Source organism: Pleurodeles waltl, chromosome 4_1, assembly GCF_031143425.1.
Source record: "Pleurodeles waltl isolate 20211129_DDA chromosome 4_1, aPleWal1.hap1.20221129, whole genome shotgun sequence".
Lineage (NCBI taxonomy): Eukaryota > Metazoa > Chordata > Amphibia > Caudata > Salamandridae > Pleurodeles > Pleurodeles waltl.
In genome coordinates, this window is record NC_090442.1 from 441,600,194 (window position 1) to 441,620,780 (window position 20,587).

Here is a 20,587-nt window from a genome sequence, read left to right on the forward strand (position 1 = left end):
CTATGGTGACAGAAATATTCTTTTGTGCCCCCCAATGTTGTGGATAAAATCATCTTGGAGTAAAATTGTACTAAAATTTACATCAATCATTTAGCATTGACCACAACCCAAATTCTCCAATGCCAACATTTGTATTGGCACAGTTAAAGAATGTGGTCATTCACTCCAACCCACAGACAAAGTTGGGCCACTGGGGGGCTCTCTGATTGACGTTGGAAATTCACTCCTAATTATCTAGCACTATTATCATTGGTATCAACAGGCCATTCTCCAGTTCAATATTTGTGTTACCTACTGTTTTTTTACTCTAGCTTTTCAAATTTATAATGGGTTGGTGGCAGGAGTAGGTGGTCCGGGCAGCAACAAAGCATGTTATATTTTTATTGCAATATATGCACAGCCTTTTGTTTTCATTAATTAGAAAGATACATAAATTGAGGCTGTTAAATGTAGAGCATTCCTCAATGAGCACAAATTAATATTGAAGTTGACAAGTACAATCAATGACTGTGAGTTCAATTACTTGGACATTAAGGTTAGTATTACCAATAATATACCATGGTGTATAGGTATGAATTAACTGGTAACAATATCCTACATTTTGTAAAATGTCACAATTAAAAAAAAAAAAAAAACATCATACCATATGGGAAAATGCTAAAAGCAAAGAACAATAGGATCATTTGAGTAAGCAGACAAGACCATTTTAGCAAGATTCAAAGCTCAAGGGAAAAGTATTTAGATAATGAGGCTACCCAAAAATAAAGTGATTTTCAAATCCAAGAAAAAGATCTTCTTTGTATTTCAAACTAAGATGCCGATTACACTGGCTGATTGAATTACAACCTGTAATAAAAGAACACTGTCTTATCTGTAACAGTTTGAGCAAATATTGGAATGTTCTCAAGTTAGACGTAGTGACTGAGAACAGGCTAGGAAAGAAGTCCTTTGTTTACATACCCAAAGGAACTCTGTAATCAGTTAGCTTCTACTGATTTTGCTGCTTAAAATGATTCAGGGATGGGGCTAAAAGAAACTTTGGGCTTCAGTAGATGCCACAAACACAAGGTATACTAATTAGGCATCTTGTGCACTACATTAAACAGTCCTTTAATTTCAGGGACTACGAAAATTACAAACACTTTGAATTGCAAGACTGGCCATAAAGTCTATGTACTAAGCTGTACGATCACTTGAGAGAAGGAGGGGCTATATGGATCACAGAGCACAATCCCCCAAATTTATAAAAAAACAGAAGAGATGCCAGTGGTCTAAAGTCCAGCAAGGAAGCATCAGGCTAAGGTAATGAAAATGTTATGTGTGTGCCTGTGAACAGACTGTTCAGTTTCAAGGACAAAGACCCTCACCCATCCTAAAGTGACATGCTTCATCATAGGGCTCCTCCTCTTGTCACAACCACAAGTATTGATGTGGGCTACAACCCTCCATGAAATGGCCAGGGAGCACTTGGGGAGATGATTTCATCATGAGGAGACCCTATGAATTTGTCAGAGTTGGTTGTGCATAAACAGGATAAGAAACACAGTTTAAACAACAGCTTGATAAGAAAGACAGTTAAAACTACCTAATGGTATAACTATGTAAATATTTATTGCTGTTCCCAAAGGGGATTGGCTAAAAGAGACGGTGCAATCCAACCAATTAAAGGTGGCCAATATGTTTCTATCTATTTCAAAAATCCTGTCAGAAGGTATCCAGGCATACTTTAGGGCCATGAAAGAATCATTCTGCCAACATGATTCATCAAAGAAAAAGAGTATAGGAAAACACAATTGCGGATAACATGATCAGGGTTTATTCACTGGTAATTGAACCTGTTGTAGATCAAGAGATGAGAAAAGCAGACACACAATGAAGAACCTAGTAAACAATGAAGATACTACATCTTGGGACAAAACAAATGTTGTGACACGCTGTGATGTGTAGTTGTGGACACTACATACCCACAAGAAAAAAGTGAAAATCATTGAACATATTTAAAAAGCAATGTTTACCCTCTCAAAGTAAGGTCTATGGCCTCAACTCTGTATGTGCTTTTGAGGCACAGATAGTGCTAAGGCCAAAATATGACATAGAAATTTAAGATCAGTAATTTCACAACATATGTGACATATGGTGCACTTCTAGTGGTTAGTGGCTAAATATATGTTTCATTGTAGTGCCTCATTGGAGATCATTAAGCTCATAATGTGGCTGGTCCTCATAGTCCATTTTGGAGATTACATAGCTGGCAGTGGTCTTAAGATATGAGGAAGTATAATTTCAAAGCAGCCTGTCTCACAATATGAAGAGAAATGTAAAGAAAACACCCCTGGGTAGAGTGTCCCCACATTATGTAGAACATACCATGATCCATCGTATAGTGCCAAGCAAGGAAGGAGGACACATAGAGGCATATTTCTACTTGTTTTGCAAACATTTGTGTCATTTGTTTTTTAAGCAAATTCGGTGGAAAACGAATTCCATATTTATAATTTGGCGCTAGACCCGTCTAGCGCCAAAGTTATGGAGTTAAAGTCATTTCTTGGATGTGGAAAGCTACCTTGCGTCAATGAGATGCAAGGTAGGCATTCCCGTGCAAAAAATGACTCTATGACCTAAGCACCATGTTTATTCCCCTGTGCTAAAATCACGCACTGGGGGTAGGAGAGGTGAAATAATTATTTAATGCCTGGGTCAGGGCATGCGTTAGGGGACCAGTGGGCATGTTTCCAAAGTCTGAGACCATGGAAAGAGCCCGCAGGTGCCCTTCCCCGGCCCCAGGGATACCGCCATCCACACCAGAGGGACACTGCAGGATGGGGGACCCATCCCAGGTAGGTCCCGGTAAGTATAATTTTTCTTTTCTTTTTTTCAATCTCGGGGGCCCTAACCTGGGGTCCCCTGCATGGCACTGGCCCCAATGGCCATGCCCAGAGGACATTTGTCCCCTGGTCATGGACATTGGGGTGGTGGGCATGACTCCTGTCTTTACTAAGCCAGAAGCTATGTCCACAGTGATCCTTCCAGCAAACAGTGGGCTGCTCATTGTATTTTGTTTCTTAATATTGTGAACGATAAACGATATGATGGCTTTGGAATAGTACTCGTTCTGTGTTTACAATTTTGCACTTGCACATTATCTTTTGGCACAGTATGTGTTTTGATGTTTAAGATAGTGCTTATCAATGGAAGGTTAAGTTGGGGTTTAGGTGATATGACTAGATCTTTTTGCTGCTGACAAAGATGGAAAAATAAACTGCACACTCATATATAGAAAGAGTGCTGTGTCTTCATATACTCACCTGAGGAAGGTAATTTTGGATAATTAATATATCTGAAACTGTGCTATAAAGTAGTATATAGTAAATTTAAATCAGTCGCAGTATAAATAAACAGGTATTCATCTACGTGCAGAATGGTATTACTATGATGCACTAATGGAATAGAAATTAACATGGTTGGCTTAACTGCAAATAATTTGTGTGAAGTGGAAACTTTTTGAAATTATTTTGCATAGCCAGACACGTGCATATTCATTCCATACAATTACAGTATTTGGTCTTCAGATAGGAAATGTATATTTCTGTAATATTAAATTAGATATTATATAATATGCACATGCAAGCTAAACAGCTACAATATGTAGGTCAACATATTGCGTAAATGACAGTCAAGCTTACAGTGTGAACTCGTTCCATTAACAAGTTGCTCTTCAAAGCTTCACTAAAGGGCAGTGGGGAAGGAGACTTCTTATATTGGTGGGTCACTAGCTCCAAGCTCATTACTTTCCCAGCTGAGATCTGGTGGTGACAAGCAGGAAGTCACCTGTGGAACAACAGCTTATAAAAACGAGTGTGGGAGGGGTGCATGGGTTATGAAGGCACTCCAAATTAATCATTTTTGGTGAGACAAACAACTTTAAAAAGTTTTTTGGCTTTTACCAGGAGACAATAGAGATTTCTCATAATGGGGCGGCTGTGTCACCACTTCTGGAGCCTGCTATGAGACTGTCAGCATATTTCAGCTTAATACTGATACTTTAATGTGTGTGTTAATGAGGCCCCCAAGAAGAACAAATGATGGAGGATTCATGCATTCTATCTGAGGTTAAACAGAACTGTATGGGGCAGATTTATGAAAAGTTGCAGCACCACTTTTCTTGCCCCCTTAGCATCCCCCCATGCTGCCATGTGTGCGCTGTATTTAAAATACAGCGCACCATGGCAGTAGTTCAGAAACTAGATCTGGGGAGGGAGTCGAATTATGTGCACCAGCGAGCGTCACGCTTTATACTAAGCGTGACTACAAGGGGACACTCCCTCTCCCCTAGACCAGGGGCTACTTGCCCTATAATCACAGGGCCTCCCCTGTTAAGCAATCCACATGTAGGCCCTTCTCATTATAAATATTTAGCCACCTCCTATTGAGGTAGGCCCTCCTTTTAAACACATGACTCTTCAGTGCATGAACTTAGAGATCCCAGGCCCTGATGAATGCCCCAAACCTCCTTTGGCTCTAGTTAGTGGGCAGAAACATGTTGGTCAGTAATTTATTGATGACTCTTCGAGTCATTATTCTCTAGAAGTGTCCCAACAATCATCGCAAATAAAGGTGTACTACTACACAGGTGATTGATTAGATGATTTTAGACTCTCTATAGTACAACTGGATCCCCATCTTATCCAGATAAACTTTATCTCCACACTCCCTCCAAGTTCTTTTCACGACGAGGTTGAGTCCCTCCAGGTGGTACTGTCCTACTTGGATGGGGGGTAGGTGGTCATATGATGAAGCATGACACTACATAGTGTGTGAGACCACCTAGTCTGTAAGGATAAATTAACCATAGCCCCTTCTGACAACCACATTCAACACACGTATAGATCCTACATTCCGGGAGATACAGACAGTCCTGTACAATTTAATTTAATTTTGTACCCACATGATACCCCATACTCTTTGTCTTGTTTGTTAGGGAACTAGCATCATATTTTTTTGAGCTAGTTAGGAGTTTTGCAGGACTAGCATCAAAAATGATGATGCTAATCCTGCAAAGCACCCACAGGCCCATTGAAACCAATAGAAGCCTCCTTTTAACGCCTACTCTTAGCAGGAGTTAAAAATCCCTGGAAAAATGACACAAGGAAATCATTTAGATTTCTTTGTGCCATTTTTTAGTCCCACCCCCCCCACCCCATAACATGGGAACACCCCCCTTGCATACATTAAGCCTGGCACAGGCATAATGTGGCACAAGGGTTACAAAGTGGCTCAATGCATACATTGCCTCACTTTGCAAATATGGCACAGCGTTTTTGGCCTTCCAACGCCACATTAGCATAAAAAAATGATGGTAATGTGGCATTGGAATGGAGCTAGGCCCTTTTAAATCTGGGCCTATATCCGGTAACCCACTCCCAAAATTTTCCTCAACACTCTGTGATGTGACTGTGGCTCTGCTTTAAGGTAACTAGCTTAATCCCGCTGGAGCTGTTGGCACATAATCCACACAACAGACAGAATTCAACACAGGGAACACATGAAAAACATTAGACAAAAAATATAAATTGAAAACATGGATTGGCTAATAAAAACAAAAGCAAATGTAATAAAAGTAGTCTTGACCACTGCCACACTTTCTTGTTTTAGCTTGTGGTATTGTATTTAGCAAATGAGCAGAACATTTTTTCTCCCACTATCAAATAATTTGCTCTGTTGACCTCACTTGAGCTTGCTTCACAGTTTTTCTTGTTAATACTATAAGGCATTTAGCTACAAAACTGCATGCTGTGACTTACTCCAAAAAGATCTGTTTAAGGAGCTTTTGAGAAAAGAGCAAAGGCAACGCCTGCCCAGTAGTATCAATTGGACTCTGTTCACAGCTCATATTTAGATCTTCCTTTCCAGGCATTACACTTCTGGGTGAAGGCCAACCAGATTCTCAGAAATGGTTGCTGAATCTTTGAGGGTGGATTCTGCATGGAATAAGGTTGAAAATCACGTGATTTTCCGGACACCATGAATCCCCATTACAGATTTAGGGGGTCATTCTGACCCTGGCGGTCTTGGACCGCCAGGGCAAGAATGACGGAAGCACCGCCAACAGACTGGCGGTGCTTCATTCCCTATTCTGACCGCGGCGGTAAAGCCGCGGTCGCACCGCCGGGGCCGGCGGTTTCCTGCCGATTTTCCCCCGGCGGTGATAATCCGCCAGGGCAGCGCTGCCCTGGGGATTATGACCCCCTTACCGCCAGCCTGTTTATGGCGGTTTACACCACCAGGAAGAGGCTGGCGGTAAGGGGTGTCCTGGGGTCCCTGGGGGCCCCTGCACTGTCCATGCCACTGGCATGGGCAGTGCAGGGGCCCCCTAACAGGGCCCCGGCCTGCTTTTCACTGTCGCACGGCCGCAACACCGCCGGCTCCATTAGGAGCCGGCTCCTGTGTTGCGGCCTCATTCCCGCTGGGCCGGCGGGCTCAAACATGGTTAGCGCCCGCCGGCCCAGCGGGAATGTTGGAATGGGGGCCGCGTTATCGCGGCCGCATGGCAGTTCCCGCCTGGCGGGCGGCGGTAGCCGCCCGCCAAGGTTGGAATCACCCCCTTAGTTTTGATCATTTCATAGTCCGTAGCTCAGTTTAAATTGTAATGGGTCAATTCAGATTTTTTATAAATGCAGGTATTTTTGCTTAAAACTGCAAACTCCCAATTAATGATGAGACCATTCTGTACAAACTTGGATGTTGCATGCTTCCTCACTCCTTTTATGTACAGCCTCTTACTAAGGGCAGAAACAGGAATTTCTGCCCAAATCGGTTTTACAAGTCATGCAGTAACTTCACATGAGGTATTAGTGCATGTGGTATTACCAGGGACAAATTCCAAGTATTACCAGTGCCTTGATACCCTTGATATTCTATCACGGAGGTACCGTAATACCAATGGGTTCTAGCAAAGGTAAAATGTGTTGTTCTACCAGCCGGTCTCCATTGGTTGGGTAGGCATACACTGTTTGGCCTTTGCTCTCTTGCTTGAGTTTTAATCACCTACTTCTGTTCTAAAATCTTAAATGACTATAAATTCATTATAAATGAACACAACTAGTTTCTAAAAGCTCTTAATGCAGCAATGTGTGCAGTAACAGCAATACAAACTCAACAAAATGGTTTGTTAGTCATGCCTGTCCTCGATGCAAATCTATTCTCTTTCCAAGTTCAAAGGGGAAAGGCTAGCAGAATGCACTGAAGACTGGCCAGTAAATTCTGTGTATTTTAATACAGAGGAAATATATTTCTCCTTCTAGAGAAACACATGTCTAAGACCAGGACAGCTTTTTTCGTTAAAATATATTTGGCAGAGTTTGCTTTGTGTTGCTAATTAATGGCAATAAATATGTCCATAAAAAGAAGAAAACGCCGTTTAATCTGCTCTGGTCTGAAGCCAAGAGGCTGGTGCCATCGAATGTGCAACAGATCCGATTTCCAATACTACTGAGCGGAGGAACAGCACAAATTCCACCGTGTGATCCGACAGAACAGGCTCCGCGGACACAAAGGAAAATATGGCTTGAGATGAGACGCCTGAGTTTGGGAAACGTCGCCCTATAAAGTGTATCAGTGCCGAACAGATAGTGTCGCAACAGGGTTTTGTAAATTATTATGGCATCCAGTCCCAATTACCACAGCAAACATGTCTGGGCTCAATTAGTGTAGCACTTCATAATGCCCGTGCTTCTTACGAATTAGAGAGATCGAATGGACCATAAGACGCCATTTGCAGAAACAGTATCTTTGGGCTAAGTGTTGATCAGCTCCCAGGCTCACCTCAAAGACCCCGGGATTACTCTGGCACCTGAAGCAAACCTGGGGCTTGGCAGCATGCTAGAGCACGTCCACGATCAGAAAAACAGAAGCATAACAAGCTACTCTGCTATGCGTCTAAGGCACCGCAAGAGTGCACAGGTTTGACGACAAATGTGGGAATAATATGAAAGTAGAAGAGTTAGCAGAAGCCAGGTGTGTGATCCCTGCAAATCTGAAGTGCTCAGATTTTTATCCTGGGGGATATGCACCCTTTCATCCTTAGAAAGGAGGCAACGATGAGCTGCTTGTCTAATTATTAAATAATTATGTGTAATTTGTTCTTTAAACTACCTGACAAGGTGTAAAGTTAAGTGCCAAATTATTGCTGTAATTATAATATTTGCAGCACAATGCATAGAGCTCACAGGCTCAAAAATCTTCAGTGCGATCGATACCAGAGATAAGACTTCCTAATGGATGCATGGAAGAGACACTTTGCTCTTACACTTTGTTTCACGGCCAGTGGCCATCCTATGCCTTTTCTGAATTGTGTACCTGTTACTAAAAGCACACCCTTTTTCGAGGGATTGCAGTGTGCCACTGTTTGAAATGGTCAGGCGGTGGCATGTATTGTGTGGAAGGGAAGACCCAATGGCTGCCATGTTGCTGTGGAAGGCTAGGTTTTCGTCCTTTTATGGTATGTTTTCTTTTGCATTCTTGGCATAGAGGAGACCCTTCCTGAAAGCCCTATCATCTTCATCTTCTTCTTAGTCTTTTGTTTTTCAAACATGTCAGAGACAAGGTGACTTCAAATATATAATTGCTTACAGCCCACAGTGTCTCCTGTGGTGCCCTAATAAATCCAGCCCACAGCATGTGTACTTCCAACATGCTGCTTTCCTAAGGGCCCAAATACAGCCTTTGGCCCTTTATTTGTCATTCACAGCCACTGTGAACAGACCTGGCAGATGTAGGTGTACCACAGTCACACTTTAAATACCTCACTGCTCTCATTCAAAAGGTACTCTGCCATTCTTGTCAAAGGAGAAGCAATAGTGTCTGCAAGGCCACTTACTCTGGAATAATGGGTTACTGCATTTCCTCTTCACCCTTGTAGCACTGAATGTTGAGGTAGCATTTGTTGGCCCAGCAAAATGAATGTTTAATAGACTGTTCCACAAACAAGATCGGTGTCTATTTGATAAGGATGAATACTTGAATAAACCTTACAAAGCAAAGATATGACAGTACAGGAACAATCATGACCATGCAAACTCAGAGAGGAACACTTAAATCAGTGTCATCCCAAACAGCAATAGAGCTGATAATACATATAATTCTTGCCTGCACTGAATTCCTCTGATAAAATGTTTCAATGAGTTTTCTAGCTATGTGCTTGTCAAGGGCACCTCTGAATGTAACACTCAAGAAAAACATTAAAACTAAGTACCCCATTCAACATGATAGTACATCACCTATAACATAATTCATCATTGATATTAATTTCTTGTTAGTGGGCTGTAAGACAGGTGATGCGCACATAAGTCTGTGTGTGTACGCATATTTATGGGTCAAATTGTGCACATGTGTTTTGGGGATTTATAGTGCGGGTGGCTAGTAGTCCAACAGTGGATGCCACTGCTAGAATTACCCTTGTCTGCCATCAGACCTGCAGGAGCTGGAATAAAACTACTGAACTAACATGCTTTGTGCACGCTGTGCCTTCAGCAGTGGTGAGAGTCTTGGAAACACAATGGTTAACCACTCCCGCCAAAACCTGTTCCCCTCATCCACGGAAACAACAATCCGCAGACAAGATTCATGGAGCAGACTGAACAGGTATTGTGTGTGAAAGCTCAGCTTCCCGGCTCTGGCTCGCTTCCATGCTCACTGCTCGGAACAATGAGTCTCTCTAGCTCTGGGGAACCAGGTTGGGCATTTTTGCATCGTGCCATTTTTCGAGAGGTACAAAGAAGGCCTGTGTGCACGATCTCCACTACAGGGTGAAGCTAGTAAAAGCAGAGACGTGCAAACATGTGCTCCCTGCACCTCTGCCCAAAGTCACCCAGGGGCTGACTGCTGCTCGCAGGCAGAGTGACAGGAGGCCGAGGAAAGGCAAGCATGCCTATTAACTTTCACCAGCCATACCTCCCGCCTGGCAGCCTGAGAAATGGCAGGGCTCGGAGCGAGCCTTTGAAAGCAAGTGACCAGAGGAAATTAGGGCTGGCAGGGATTTAACCCTTCATGAATCACACGAGATATTATGTAAGGCCTCTTTTCCAACAATGTTTGACAATCAATTAGTAAGGGGGTGGACTGGAAATCCCGATTTTCCTTGAGAACGAAACTGCTGACAACAGGGGCAGTTCTCTGTTCATTGGTTGTAAAGTGCAACAGCTGAAAACTCAAGGCCTGTGCGAATTATGCCATGAAACAATTTTTCTTTACTTTACTTTGTTCATTTTTCTTCCTCCTCACAATGTATTTTAGCTAAAGGCCTTGGACTCTCTGATTCTGTTAACTAAAGGTCTTTGACTCTCTGCTGCTACACATCTTTAGGGTACTGGGGCTGAAGGAGGCTCTGTGGCCTTAGGCTCTGTGGCCTTAGGGCCTGTTAATCCTGCTAAAAGAGAGAGCCATCCAACAGTAGTTCATGTGTGCCTGCAGTTAGGTGCAGATTTCACTTGTCCCCCGAGGAATCTTTTCTTGCATTCCTTTTTTAATTGCATGTTTATGTTTTGGCTAATATTTAGAATTTTCCAAATCAGCCTGCCAAGTTATGTATATTTTTAAAATACATTTAAAACATTTCACTGGCTCCAGGTGAAATGGAAGGTCAAATTCAAAGTCATTTGCATCATGCCTGAAGAGCTTTGACAATAGACCACTTTATCTCACTGTATTAAACCTGACAGCTCTTGGCGTGGTTTCCCTATACTTTTTGCTTCTGACCTCCTGTTTTTGGACCCGATGCTGCAATTCGTTTTGGCCAGTTTTCATACTCTGGGCACTTTACCACTGCGAACCAGTGCTCCCCATTTCTAACACTGTGCATGCAACTAAAACCTCCATCACTGACTCTATGTTAATTCGCCAACAGGGCCCCAGGTTCTGTGGTGAACTCTTTTCATCACTGAGGCCACAATCAGCCTATCACCTCTTCAAAGTACAGCTGAAAATGTAACTCTCCACGGAAGGCCTTGCGCGAAGTGGTACGCAGAAGTGCGAGGCAATCCAACTCTTTCCTACTGCAGGTAAGTACCAGAAAATGAGCTTGTGGCCATACTTGGGACTATACGCACTCTTCTGTTCTCGTTACTATACACCATCCCACAGGAGAAGAATCAACAAGAGTCTAACTTTATCTGACTTACCTATTGTTTTTATCCACTTCAACTGTATATATAACCCACAATCAAGAATTTTCATGAATTCAATTCTACCACAATGTTTATGTAAGGGAAATCGGCAGTGTCTGTAGGGCAACGTAGTAGAAGCAAAGAAAATAAAAGAAAATTATCCAGAGATAGAAATAAAAAAAAAGACAACAAAAAGTGATGAACAAAAAAAGGGAAAGGGAAAGGAAAAGGAAAAGTATAAGTAAAAACAAAGGGGAAATTAAAGGAAAGGAAATTAAATTGAATGAAATGGAATATGCCACCATAATATACCACTAAGGATGTCACTGTTATGCGATGTGTTTTTTCCTCATTGCTTCCCATCCACAAACCCGCCTCTGTTTGCCACGCACTGTGAAACAGGCTACTACTGCATGCTGGTGCTACACGAACAACAGACATTAGCACTTAGCACATTCGTTGACATAATGAGTGTTGGGGTAACCAATCAAATTCCTCGAACCTCAGTTGGAGGCTGTCAGTCAAGGTTCTATGTCCCATCGATCACTATCGAAAGATAAGTTTCTGGAAGGAACGAGAGAAGGAGCCGATAACTATATTGGCAAAAAAAAATGTAAGTATTATCCTATACCTTCTTAGGCGCCCCGGGGAAGTACGGGTCCATTAGCCAGGTGAGGGACAATAATTATTATAATTGACTGGCTTTGTGTTCAGTAGTTTTAAATGACCTCTCTTTTCAAAACTTTCAACCTGAGGCATGACAAGCCACACTTGAGGCTTGTTTTCAGCAATATTTTCCTCAATTCCAATTACAGATTTCCGTTGTTCTGGATTTCTTCAGAATATCCCCTTATCGGGTGATGGGTTTTGGTGATGCCGCAGGTAACATTTTTTTCCCGAAAAGCCCGCCTATCTTCACTAAAAATCGAGTAAAATTCACAACGCATTTACCCCAAAAAAAGTTCATAAAACCACGTGCGTCTTGCACGCGAGTGCCTCGCTATGGCAGTTTCCGCTTGAATTGCCACAGATATGCAAATGAAAAACAGACAAAGATTAATGTAGAACGCCATTCCTCTAGGGAAAAATGTTCGTCAAGAAGATGTGCGCGGAGTGTAAAGCGAAGCCACAACTCACACGGTTTTCATTTATTGTGTGCGGTTCGTTTCCCTCATCGAGTGTGAAAAGAAAAAAAAAAGAAAAACATTCTGTCAACGCAGATGTGTTTCTGACACTTGCGCCATCGCCTTTCCTGTAAATATGGTAATTTCGAAGCAGGGATGCGAGTTGAAGAGCGTGCGTCTGTGGGCGGGCGGGTCTCGAGGCCGGGAGGGTGAGGTAGAATCTGCAAGTCTCACGTAAAACGCTGTAGATTCACGGGCTCCCGTTCCCCTTTCACCTCAAGGGGTAATTCTTCTTCTTAGGGGCCCACCAACAAGAGCCTTTTCAACAGCGGTTCTACTGTATATGTGCCCCCTTCACTCTTCCGGGTGGACCCCCTCTACAAGGACTCTTTCAGTGGACCTGTCCTTAGGGGACCCCTGCATTAGGGAGCACTTCTACGAACCCCCCTTAAAACAAGATATATTGAATAGGCACCCCCACATACATAGGCTGGGTTCGCCATATACGAATAATTGACGGCTTCTTAAGTGGAAATAACACTCAATTAATTATTCAAGCTTCCCTCCGCTTCCCCCTTAGGCCACCCAGATGACCGTTCATTAGAGGGCTTCCACCAGGCCAGATATTTTCACTTCTACTCACGAAGTGGACACAGGTGAGTAGGGATCGCGCCGTGTATGTCATTTACCTAGTAACCACTGATTGCGGTGCTTAGAAGCGACTGAGCTGCGATATGTAACGCTATCTAAAGCTTTCAGTAGCTCGTTCGAGCTACACCATTTAATGTCACATTAAAAATACACAGATCCACAAGCGAATACAATTCAAATATGCATCGGTTAAAAAACAGGGTTTCCAGCAGGGCTTTTCCCCTTCACCTGAAAGCATTAGTGGGACAAAGTGTGTAAGTGGTGGAGAACCACGCTCAGACGCTACCAACCGGCCTGTCTTCAATCACAGACCCCGGGTAGCGGGCGCCTCTATTTCCAGCCCCATTAGTACTCCTGCTTCCCTCTAGTTACACCTTGCCCCCGTCGGGCCAGGGCATCCCTCGGACTGGTTCTCCGCGGGTCTCTTGGCGTGTTTAGGGCTGCAGGGCGAGCTGTGGAAACTTCCGCCGCAGTGTTCAGCAGTGTGAAGTTTCAGACGTGTTCACAAACCATGCCTCCAGTGACATAGAGGTTGCTGATCCCTCCCCCACCACCCTCGCACTCTATTCCCCAGGCGCTATAGCTCGAAGCACTCTGTCGCCTCAGACTAAATACAATATCCCTGTCTGCCCAGGACCTGTTTAGGTTACATGGAGGAGCTAAGGGGATTACTTATCCGCAGCCTCGGCAGCAAGAGAGGGGATGGGGGACTGTATAGCATTACTATGCTCAAGCACACGAATTATTCTAGGTTCACCACTCCCTCATGTTATTAACTCTGCACGCCGAGGGTTGCTGCCTCCAAATGCCTCGTTGTCAGACTCCTGTTATCTTTGGTCGTTGTCATAATTATGTCAGTAGGTATGACCCCTTCCCACCCCCCCCCCCCCACCCCCACACACACATACACACATACAGTTTACATTCATGTGCGACGCCATTGGCTTGCAAAGTGATGGACGGCTACAAATCACAAGGGTACAGTGTGCTTTCTTTGGGTTGTTAGTGCGGCGCTCGTTCTACCAGTGGCGTGCTAAAAACATTGCTCTACAGTTGGCACTGTCTATGGGTAATCGGAGCTTTTTATCACAGGAAAAAAGCACAAAGAGGGGGCTTCTCAGCGCAAAGGGAGGCAGGGGACACACACGTGGCTCCCCTTCCCAGACTGTACTTTAAAACTTGTGCACCCATTTTCATCCCTAGCTAGAAGGCTGACCCATGGCAGGGTGCATGCAAATATACAGAAATATAATACCATCTCAAATCCAGAAAGGAGAAGAAACAAGAACAGTGTGCCTACACAACATCCGTGATCTCGTTCAGAGGATCACACGTGATGTCAGTAACACTCGGGACAACTAAAGTTAAGTCTCATCGAGGCTGCGCGACAGCAGTCTCAGCATCACTGTGCTGTAGGGCTTTAGAAAGAAGTAGGAACGCGGGGCTCACCTTTGTAGGACAGCTTAAGCCGTGGGATGTTGTTCTTCGCACTCTGACAGCTCCCGTGCCCCGGCAGCAGCACTCCGAGTCCCAAGACGGTGAGTGCCAGGCTCCGGAGCCTGTCCATTCTGGAGAGGGGTCCGCGGATCTCGGGGCCACTCCGGTTCCTCACAAGTCCAAACTTCTTCAGAGCTGCAGGTAACAGGTGAATCGAGTCAGTCCATACAGAAAATTCAGGCCATCAAGAGCTCATTACAACAAAAGCATGTCCAATGGAGTAAGAACGAAATCACAGAAGAATGACACTCCAGACCCTCTCGTGTGCAACAAAGGGACAGGGTATGGCTATAGCGCCGGGTGCTAACAGCGCACATGCGGCTGCGGTCGGTGCCTAGAGCAGAGCTTCTGGCCGCGCTGCGCTGTGACACTCGCTGGAGGCAAGCACTGATCCTGCGCCCTGACTGCTGCCGGCTGAAAGCACACCACAGAGCGGGGAGCCGGGGGAGGGGGCGGAGAGGAGAAGCAGCGCCGACTCTTCCCTCCACGCAGCAAGCAGAGAGATAACAGAGGACAACAGCAGGCAGCAGCAGGTCTCGCCACACTCCCGGCGCTGCCTGACAATGGAGAGCAGGCAGCGCACACTGCGCGCCCCTCCTGCCTCACCCAGCACATGCAGCACATGCAGCACATGCAGGAAGCATTCACGGGCGGAGAGGAGGGGACGCGCGCCCTCCTCTCCGCCCGGGAGAGGCTTGGGGCCATAAATCCACCTTTACAGACACACACTGGGCTGTTTTATAGACATCCATTCAAACGCAGCACATGCTCCTCGGAGCTCGAGCCCTACTCCCCACATACACATATCTCACGTCCACGCGGCAGTCCTGCCAGTCATATGTACCCTGCTCATCGGGATATGTGGCTTCATTTACTTCTAGGCAGCGGGCACTCAAGTTATTTTCAAGTCTTGCACAAAGGTCCCCCAGTATGGCAGTGGCACATCAGCAATTGGTGCATAGAACTGTGGGCGCCAGGGGGCTGCAAACATTATTCTAATGTGGCGTAACAAAGCCCCCGCGGTGCTGAAAGGCGTGTGTGTGTGTGTGTGGGTTGTAACGAACCCCAAGCCCCCCTTCAGTTAAGTACACTGTTCACGGGCTGCTGACCCCCGACTGAGTCCAGGGGAAGAGGGTCCCCTCCAGGTACTTTGAAATGGGAGGGGGTGGGCGAGTTTCCTTAGACACTTTTTTTTCTTTTTACAAACGCACTCTAAAGTCACGACAGGGTATTATTGTGGTGCAGTGCTATGCCCGACGCATGCAGGCCCAGCTCGCTTCACCGATGCACATGATTTTTTGTCATGATGACTTGTATAGCGCACTTATCACCCAGGGGGGTGTCCAGGCTCTGGAGCATGTGTGTAGAAACAGAACCCATAAATGCAAGCAGGGTTGGACTGGGACAGAACAGTAAGTCGGAGCACAAAAATAAAATCAGCCCCAATAGTGAATCAGAAAGCTAAATAAAGAAACCCACATTTGTAAATATGGCAGAGTTGAACTTGCACAGACATGCTGCAAATGTGTTTGCAATGTATATTTGACTGGATGTATCTGCGCTTCCCTAGGGATATGTTTATGGTAACATCATGGAAAATAACAGTAAAAGCCGGACCTCCAGACAGTAAAATATGTCCACAAATCATCAAATAAACAGCCCACCCACTGACCTAACACACCAGCCCCTCGAGCACTGCCTGACTGCTTGGTGGACCAGTCCGACTGTGGGGACTCGCACTGTCTCCCAGCTGACATGCTCATTTGGAGGGGAGTATGCCGTTTATAGCAGGCTCGATGAGAGGCCTATAGGAAACCCCCCAGCTTCTTACCGAGTACTTGTAAGAAATATATTATGTATGTGTCTGTCAGCAGTTGAATCAAATCCCATAATTCAGACATATGAGTATCAGTTGTTTTCATAAATCATCATTCATTATAAATGTAATATGTCGGCCAATGGGAAGCCCAGAAATTAGTGTACTATACAATGGCGCATACCGTTTCCTTTTTTAAAAGAATATGCAATTAAAACACACACACAAAGGGTAACTCGTGTACTAGGGCCTAACATGGCACAACACAGGCTTGTAGTGCCGTTCACAAATACTTCTGCCGCCTGTTGTTTCCTATCATTGTCGGATTCCCTTCCACGCACTGAGGGGGCAAAAGCAGCGACTGCCACCAGTTATGTATTATGTGGTATTACTCTATTGCGCACTTTAGGGCGATCATATGACTCAAAATACAAGAGCCTTTCGGGCTGTTAGAAAAAAAAAACGTAACGTAAACACGAAGTCGAAGTCGCTCTGCAGCGTGTCAGGGATCTTTGAAACAGAAGTTTCTGAGTTGAAAGGCGGAGGGTTTTCAGTTCCAGGCGCCTAGGCAAATGCTGCGGTAAACATAGGAAATCTGCCTTCCGAAACAGGCTTTTAGCCCAGGCAGGAGTGGGGCTTCCCCGCTCAGCCTCGGAATCGCCTTTAAAGCACCCAGACTGCGGGCCATGAAAAGGAAACGGTCTTTATCTTCATCACAACGGGCGGTTTTGTTCCACCTCCCAGATCTGTACCGACAGACGGATTTGTAGAGCGGAGAAAACTTCTTAATTTATGATAATGCGCACTTGTGACTGAAGAGGGTCGAGTGCCGTGAAAGCGCGGGCTGCCGCCGCTCCACTGCCGCTTTCAGGGCTTAACCCGAAGGCCCCAATGGAAGGGGCTCGTTTTGTCCCTCATCAAACTCTTCCGAGGTCGGCGCTTCATCCAGCTTTGTGCAGCGGGACTGCGGGTCTGAGAGACACTGAGCGGGGCATTTGTTTTCACATAAAGCCCTACAATAACATAGATACTGCACTTCCGAGGCCGGCTGCCCCGGACGCACGACGGCTGCGGGCGCACCAGGGATTGAAGGCCTCGCTCTCCGGACCAGCGGTCGTCTCTTGCCTGGGCCTTCACAAAGCCTCTGAAGTAGCCGGAGACGCACCTCAGCTACCCTGTGAGTGAGCCCGTACGGCGGGTGTATGTGACAACTGCATAGACTCGGACCCCATCGGAAACGTACGGTGGAGGCTTGCAGCGCATGAGAGTCTGACCTGCAGTCAATGCTGGAGTTGACGTTTACATTATTACTTTTTGGGGGTGAGGTCGTTGAATATTGTAGAAATCTCCTTCAGCGAATTAAACCAGAGTCCGCAGATTTAGTGGTAAGTAATGGGTCACTGTGAATTAGGCCGTTCTCACACTTTATGGCGACTCCTGTATGATAGCCTAGTGGTGCAATGCACCAGCTGCGCGGATCTTTGTGTCAGGAACAGGTGGTGGGTCACAGGTAAGAATTCCACCGAGACCAACCAGACATCAATTATCCATGTGTGGACAAAAGGAGCTCCGGAAATATGATGCATGCATTTAAAAAAATAAATAAAATTACAGCACTCCCAAACACGAGGCAAATTAACTTTCTGGAAAAGTTCGCTTGGAAAGATTCAGATGCAGATTTAGATAAGTTAACTCAATGGCGGTGTGGCCAGTCTACTGATACGCGTTATTTGGGTGTATTTGTTTCATCTTTTATGGTTCATTAAACCCGAATAAAGATCGCTTTGACTGACAGTGTAGTTAGGCCTGCATGTACTGAAGACTACAGAGACGGATCTGGGAGCTTTGTGAAAACAAGCACAACATGCGAAAGTGGAAGAATTTGCTGCAGGGAAGATGTCTGGGGGATTATGTTGCTTTTCTACTTTTCGCTTGTGGTCTTCAGTATTCAATTATCTGACCGGTGTCTTGCGCATAGATTAATTTGTATTTAAATTGCACAGCAGCATTTTTCCCCTTGGGCAGTCACCGCCTTTAATTGGAAGTATTTCTGCCCTCCAGTTTCTCACCTCGCTTATTGACCAGTGTATCACTGAGGCTACGGTAATAGGTATATTGACAACACAAGCACCCGCAGAGCACAGCTTACTTTCTTCTCGTGAATGCCACTACCAGCTATAAGACACCTCAAAGAGGCTCGTCTCCTTTTCGAATGCACACATCAATCACTAGTGTTTAACAACTGAGGTGTGCTCCAGCTGCGTCACGTGACCGCGCAGTTTGGCCCAGGCTTGTGACATCTACGACGACCACCGCCATTTCCTGTCGGCTTTCACTCCAGATCGTTCTGGCGCTTTATGGCAGCGGAATGAGCTCACCATAACAATGAAAAGTGGAGGTGAAAGTCACACCTCTGCACGTCTTGGAGGAGGAGCTTTCTTCCACTTTTGTACAATAGCTGGCATTTGAAATCCCGCCTTCCAGAAATTATGCCCTCCTCTTCTTAACTGCACCAAACAATTTAATGGCAATTAAATGTCAAACAATGGGCGAAGTAGCTGCTCGAGCAAAACCGGTAGCCAAGGCGAGTAAAGACAATATATTGTCACGTATAGTCTAAGTGTAGCAATTTAAACAGTGTTTTTGTCAGTTTGTAAGCAGTTCCCTTACAGTTGGTTTGTTTAAGAATTAACGACACTATGCATGACACTCTCCCTTTGTGCCACTTGAGCTGAGAGCTCAGTGTTCACAGCCTTGTGAACTTAATAGGTAATTAACTTTACAGTGAAAAACCCGAAGCACCAATGTAATGAACTTTACTGTGAAAACCGTAAGGACCAGGGAAGACCCTTGAAAGTACTATTTTATCCGCAGGAAAAATAGGTTTTAATGCCAAATGCAAACTGCACTCCTTCCCCATCTCAGAACTACCAGTTACTTTTATTGATAAATGTAGCAACATTTAAATCGTGACAATAGCCCTTTACGCAAATGATCACGGTACTGAATTCCTTTAAAATAAATAAATAATAATAATATCACTTATTTTCAGCTCTCCTGGTGGAAAAAAAGGTTACCATGGGATGCTATAAACAGGGTGTGTCAGAAAGGGAAAAAGCCATATGGGAGTGAGACATGAAGGGTGGCATCAGGAGCAAATGTCAGTCAGTAACTTCTTTATTTTTAAGAAACGCTACCCCCACCGAAATAGGCAACGGGAAAAATATCATAAAGATGTTCTAGTTTACTTGTCCCTAAACATATTGCATTTTAAGGCAGTTGACAGAATCTACCATTTATGTAAGGTACATAAAAAATGAGATTCTGGTTGTTGGACTTGGCTACCACTTCAGGGTCACCCCCAAAGGTTTTACTTTCACCCCTCCCGTTCCCCTCCTGTTTGATGAACCCTTTTTTTGGCCTGTAGGACTGTTCACACTTTACTATTGTATAGACAAATCAACCAAGAAGCATATTAGAAGAAACTGGACTCTGAGTTTGGTGACAGCCTCAATATATTCCCAGACAGCCAAGGAAAGTTATTGGCCCAACCTGATAGTGTCATGCTACAGGGCGTTGTAAGAGACAGCTAGAGTTTGAAAAGAGAATTATCAGTTTTAAAGGTTAATGTAACAGGCATGAACAAGACCATTGATCAAAAAACATCACACATAAGAACAATGATTAAAATAAATTTGATATCAACACTAGGGCCATATCATCTATCAGCTGTTGACAAAGATTAATTTACAGAGCCTGATTACCTTAAACGGTTCCTATAAGACTTACGACTAGAAATCCAGAAAACAAAAAGCTATACAAAAGGCTAACCTTACTTTGACAGAGCTCCTCCCCAGTTGGGGAGGTGCAACATTTAGGACCCGCTGCCACCACAGCCCAGGCCTCGTACGCTGATCCAGCATTTGCTGAAGGGTGATTTCTGCCCACCCGTCTTACGAGGCGGGCGGGGTCGAAGCAATTATCACAATAGGAAGTCTGGGGGGTTGTGCGCACGAAGCGTGTCACTTACAGCCCGTGCCGCATCCCTGGGGGGGTATTTATGTACCCTCCGATTAGGCTCCAACCTTTCTGGTGGATGCGGCGTGGACGGCTGGGTGCAAACCGTTCTGCCCTTGTTTTTCTATTGGATGCTGGAATCCTGCAGGAATTCAGTAGATCTTCAGCAGTGATCTTCGCAGACTGCTACAGAATCACAGCCCCCATCCCGTTGCCTGTGTCACCGCGCTATCTTGCCACCTTGTGTTTTAGGGCCACGAGCCATGTCACTTTTCCTAATTTAGCTCCGTGCCCGTGTTGCCACGTGTGCTCTAGCAACCCCT

At 44.9% G+C, this 20,587-nt stretch overlaps 1 protein-coding gene across 4 annotated transcripts in view; it reads right to left on the reverse strand.

Moving 5' to 3' along the window:
- The window catches only part of SEMA3A (semaphorin 3A), a 428,574-nt gene extending 413,218 nt beyond the window's left edge, over positions 1–15,356 (reverse strand). The window contains exons 1-2 of one of the 4 annotated variants that reach the window (XM_069228709.1): positions 15,276–15,356; positions 14,384–14,566 (exon numbers count right to left, since the gene is read on the reverse strand). In XM_069228709.1, coding sequence (XP_069084810.1) covers positions 14,384–14,501 — 118 coding nt within the window. In that variant the 5' untranslated portion in view covers positions 14,502–14,566; positions 15,276–15,356. Of the gene's footprint in view, positions 1–14,383; positions 15,056–15,275 lie in introns of those variants that run through there. The other 3 variants (XM_069228710.1, XM_069228707.1, XM_069228711.1) reach the window with 3 other exon arrangements.
- Between the last annotated feature and the right edge of the window lie 5,231 nt (positions 15,357–20,587).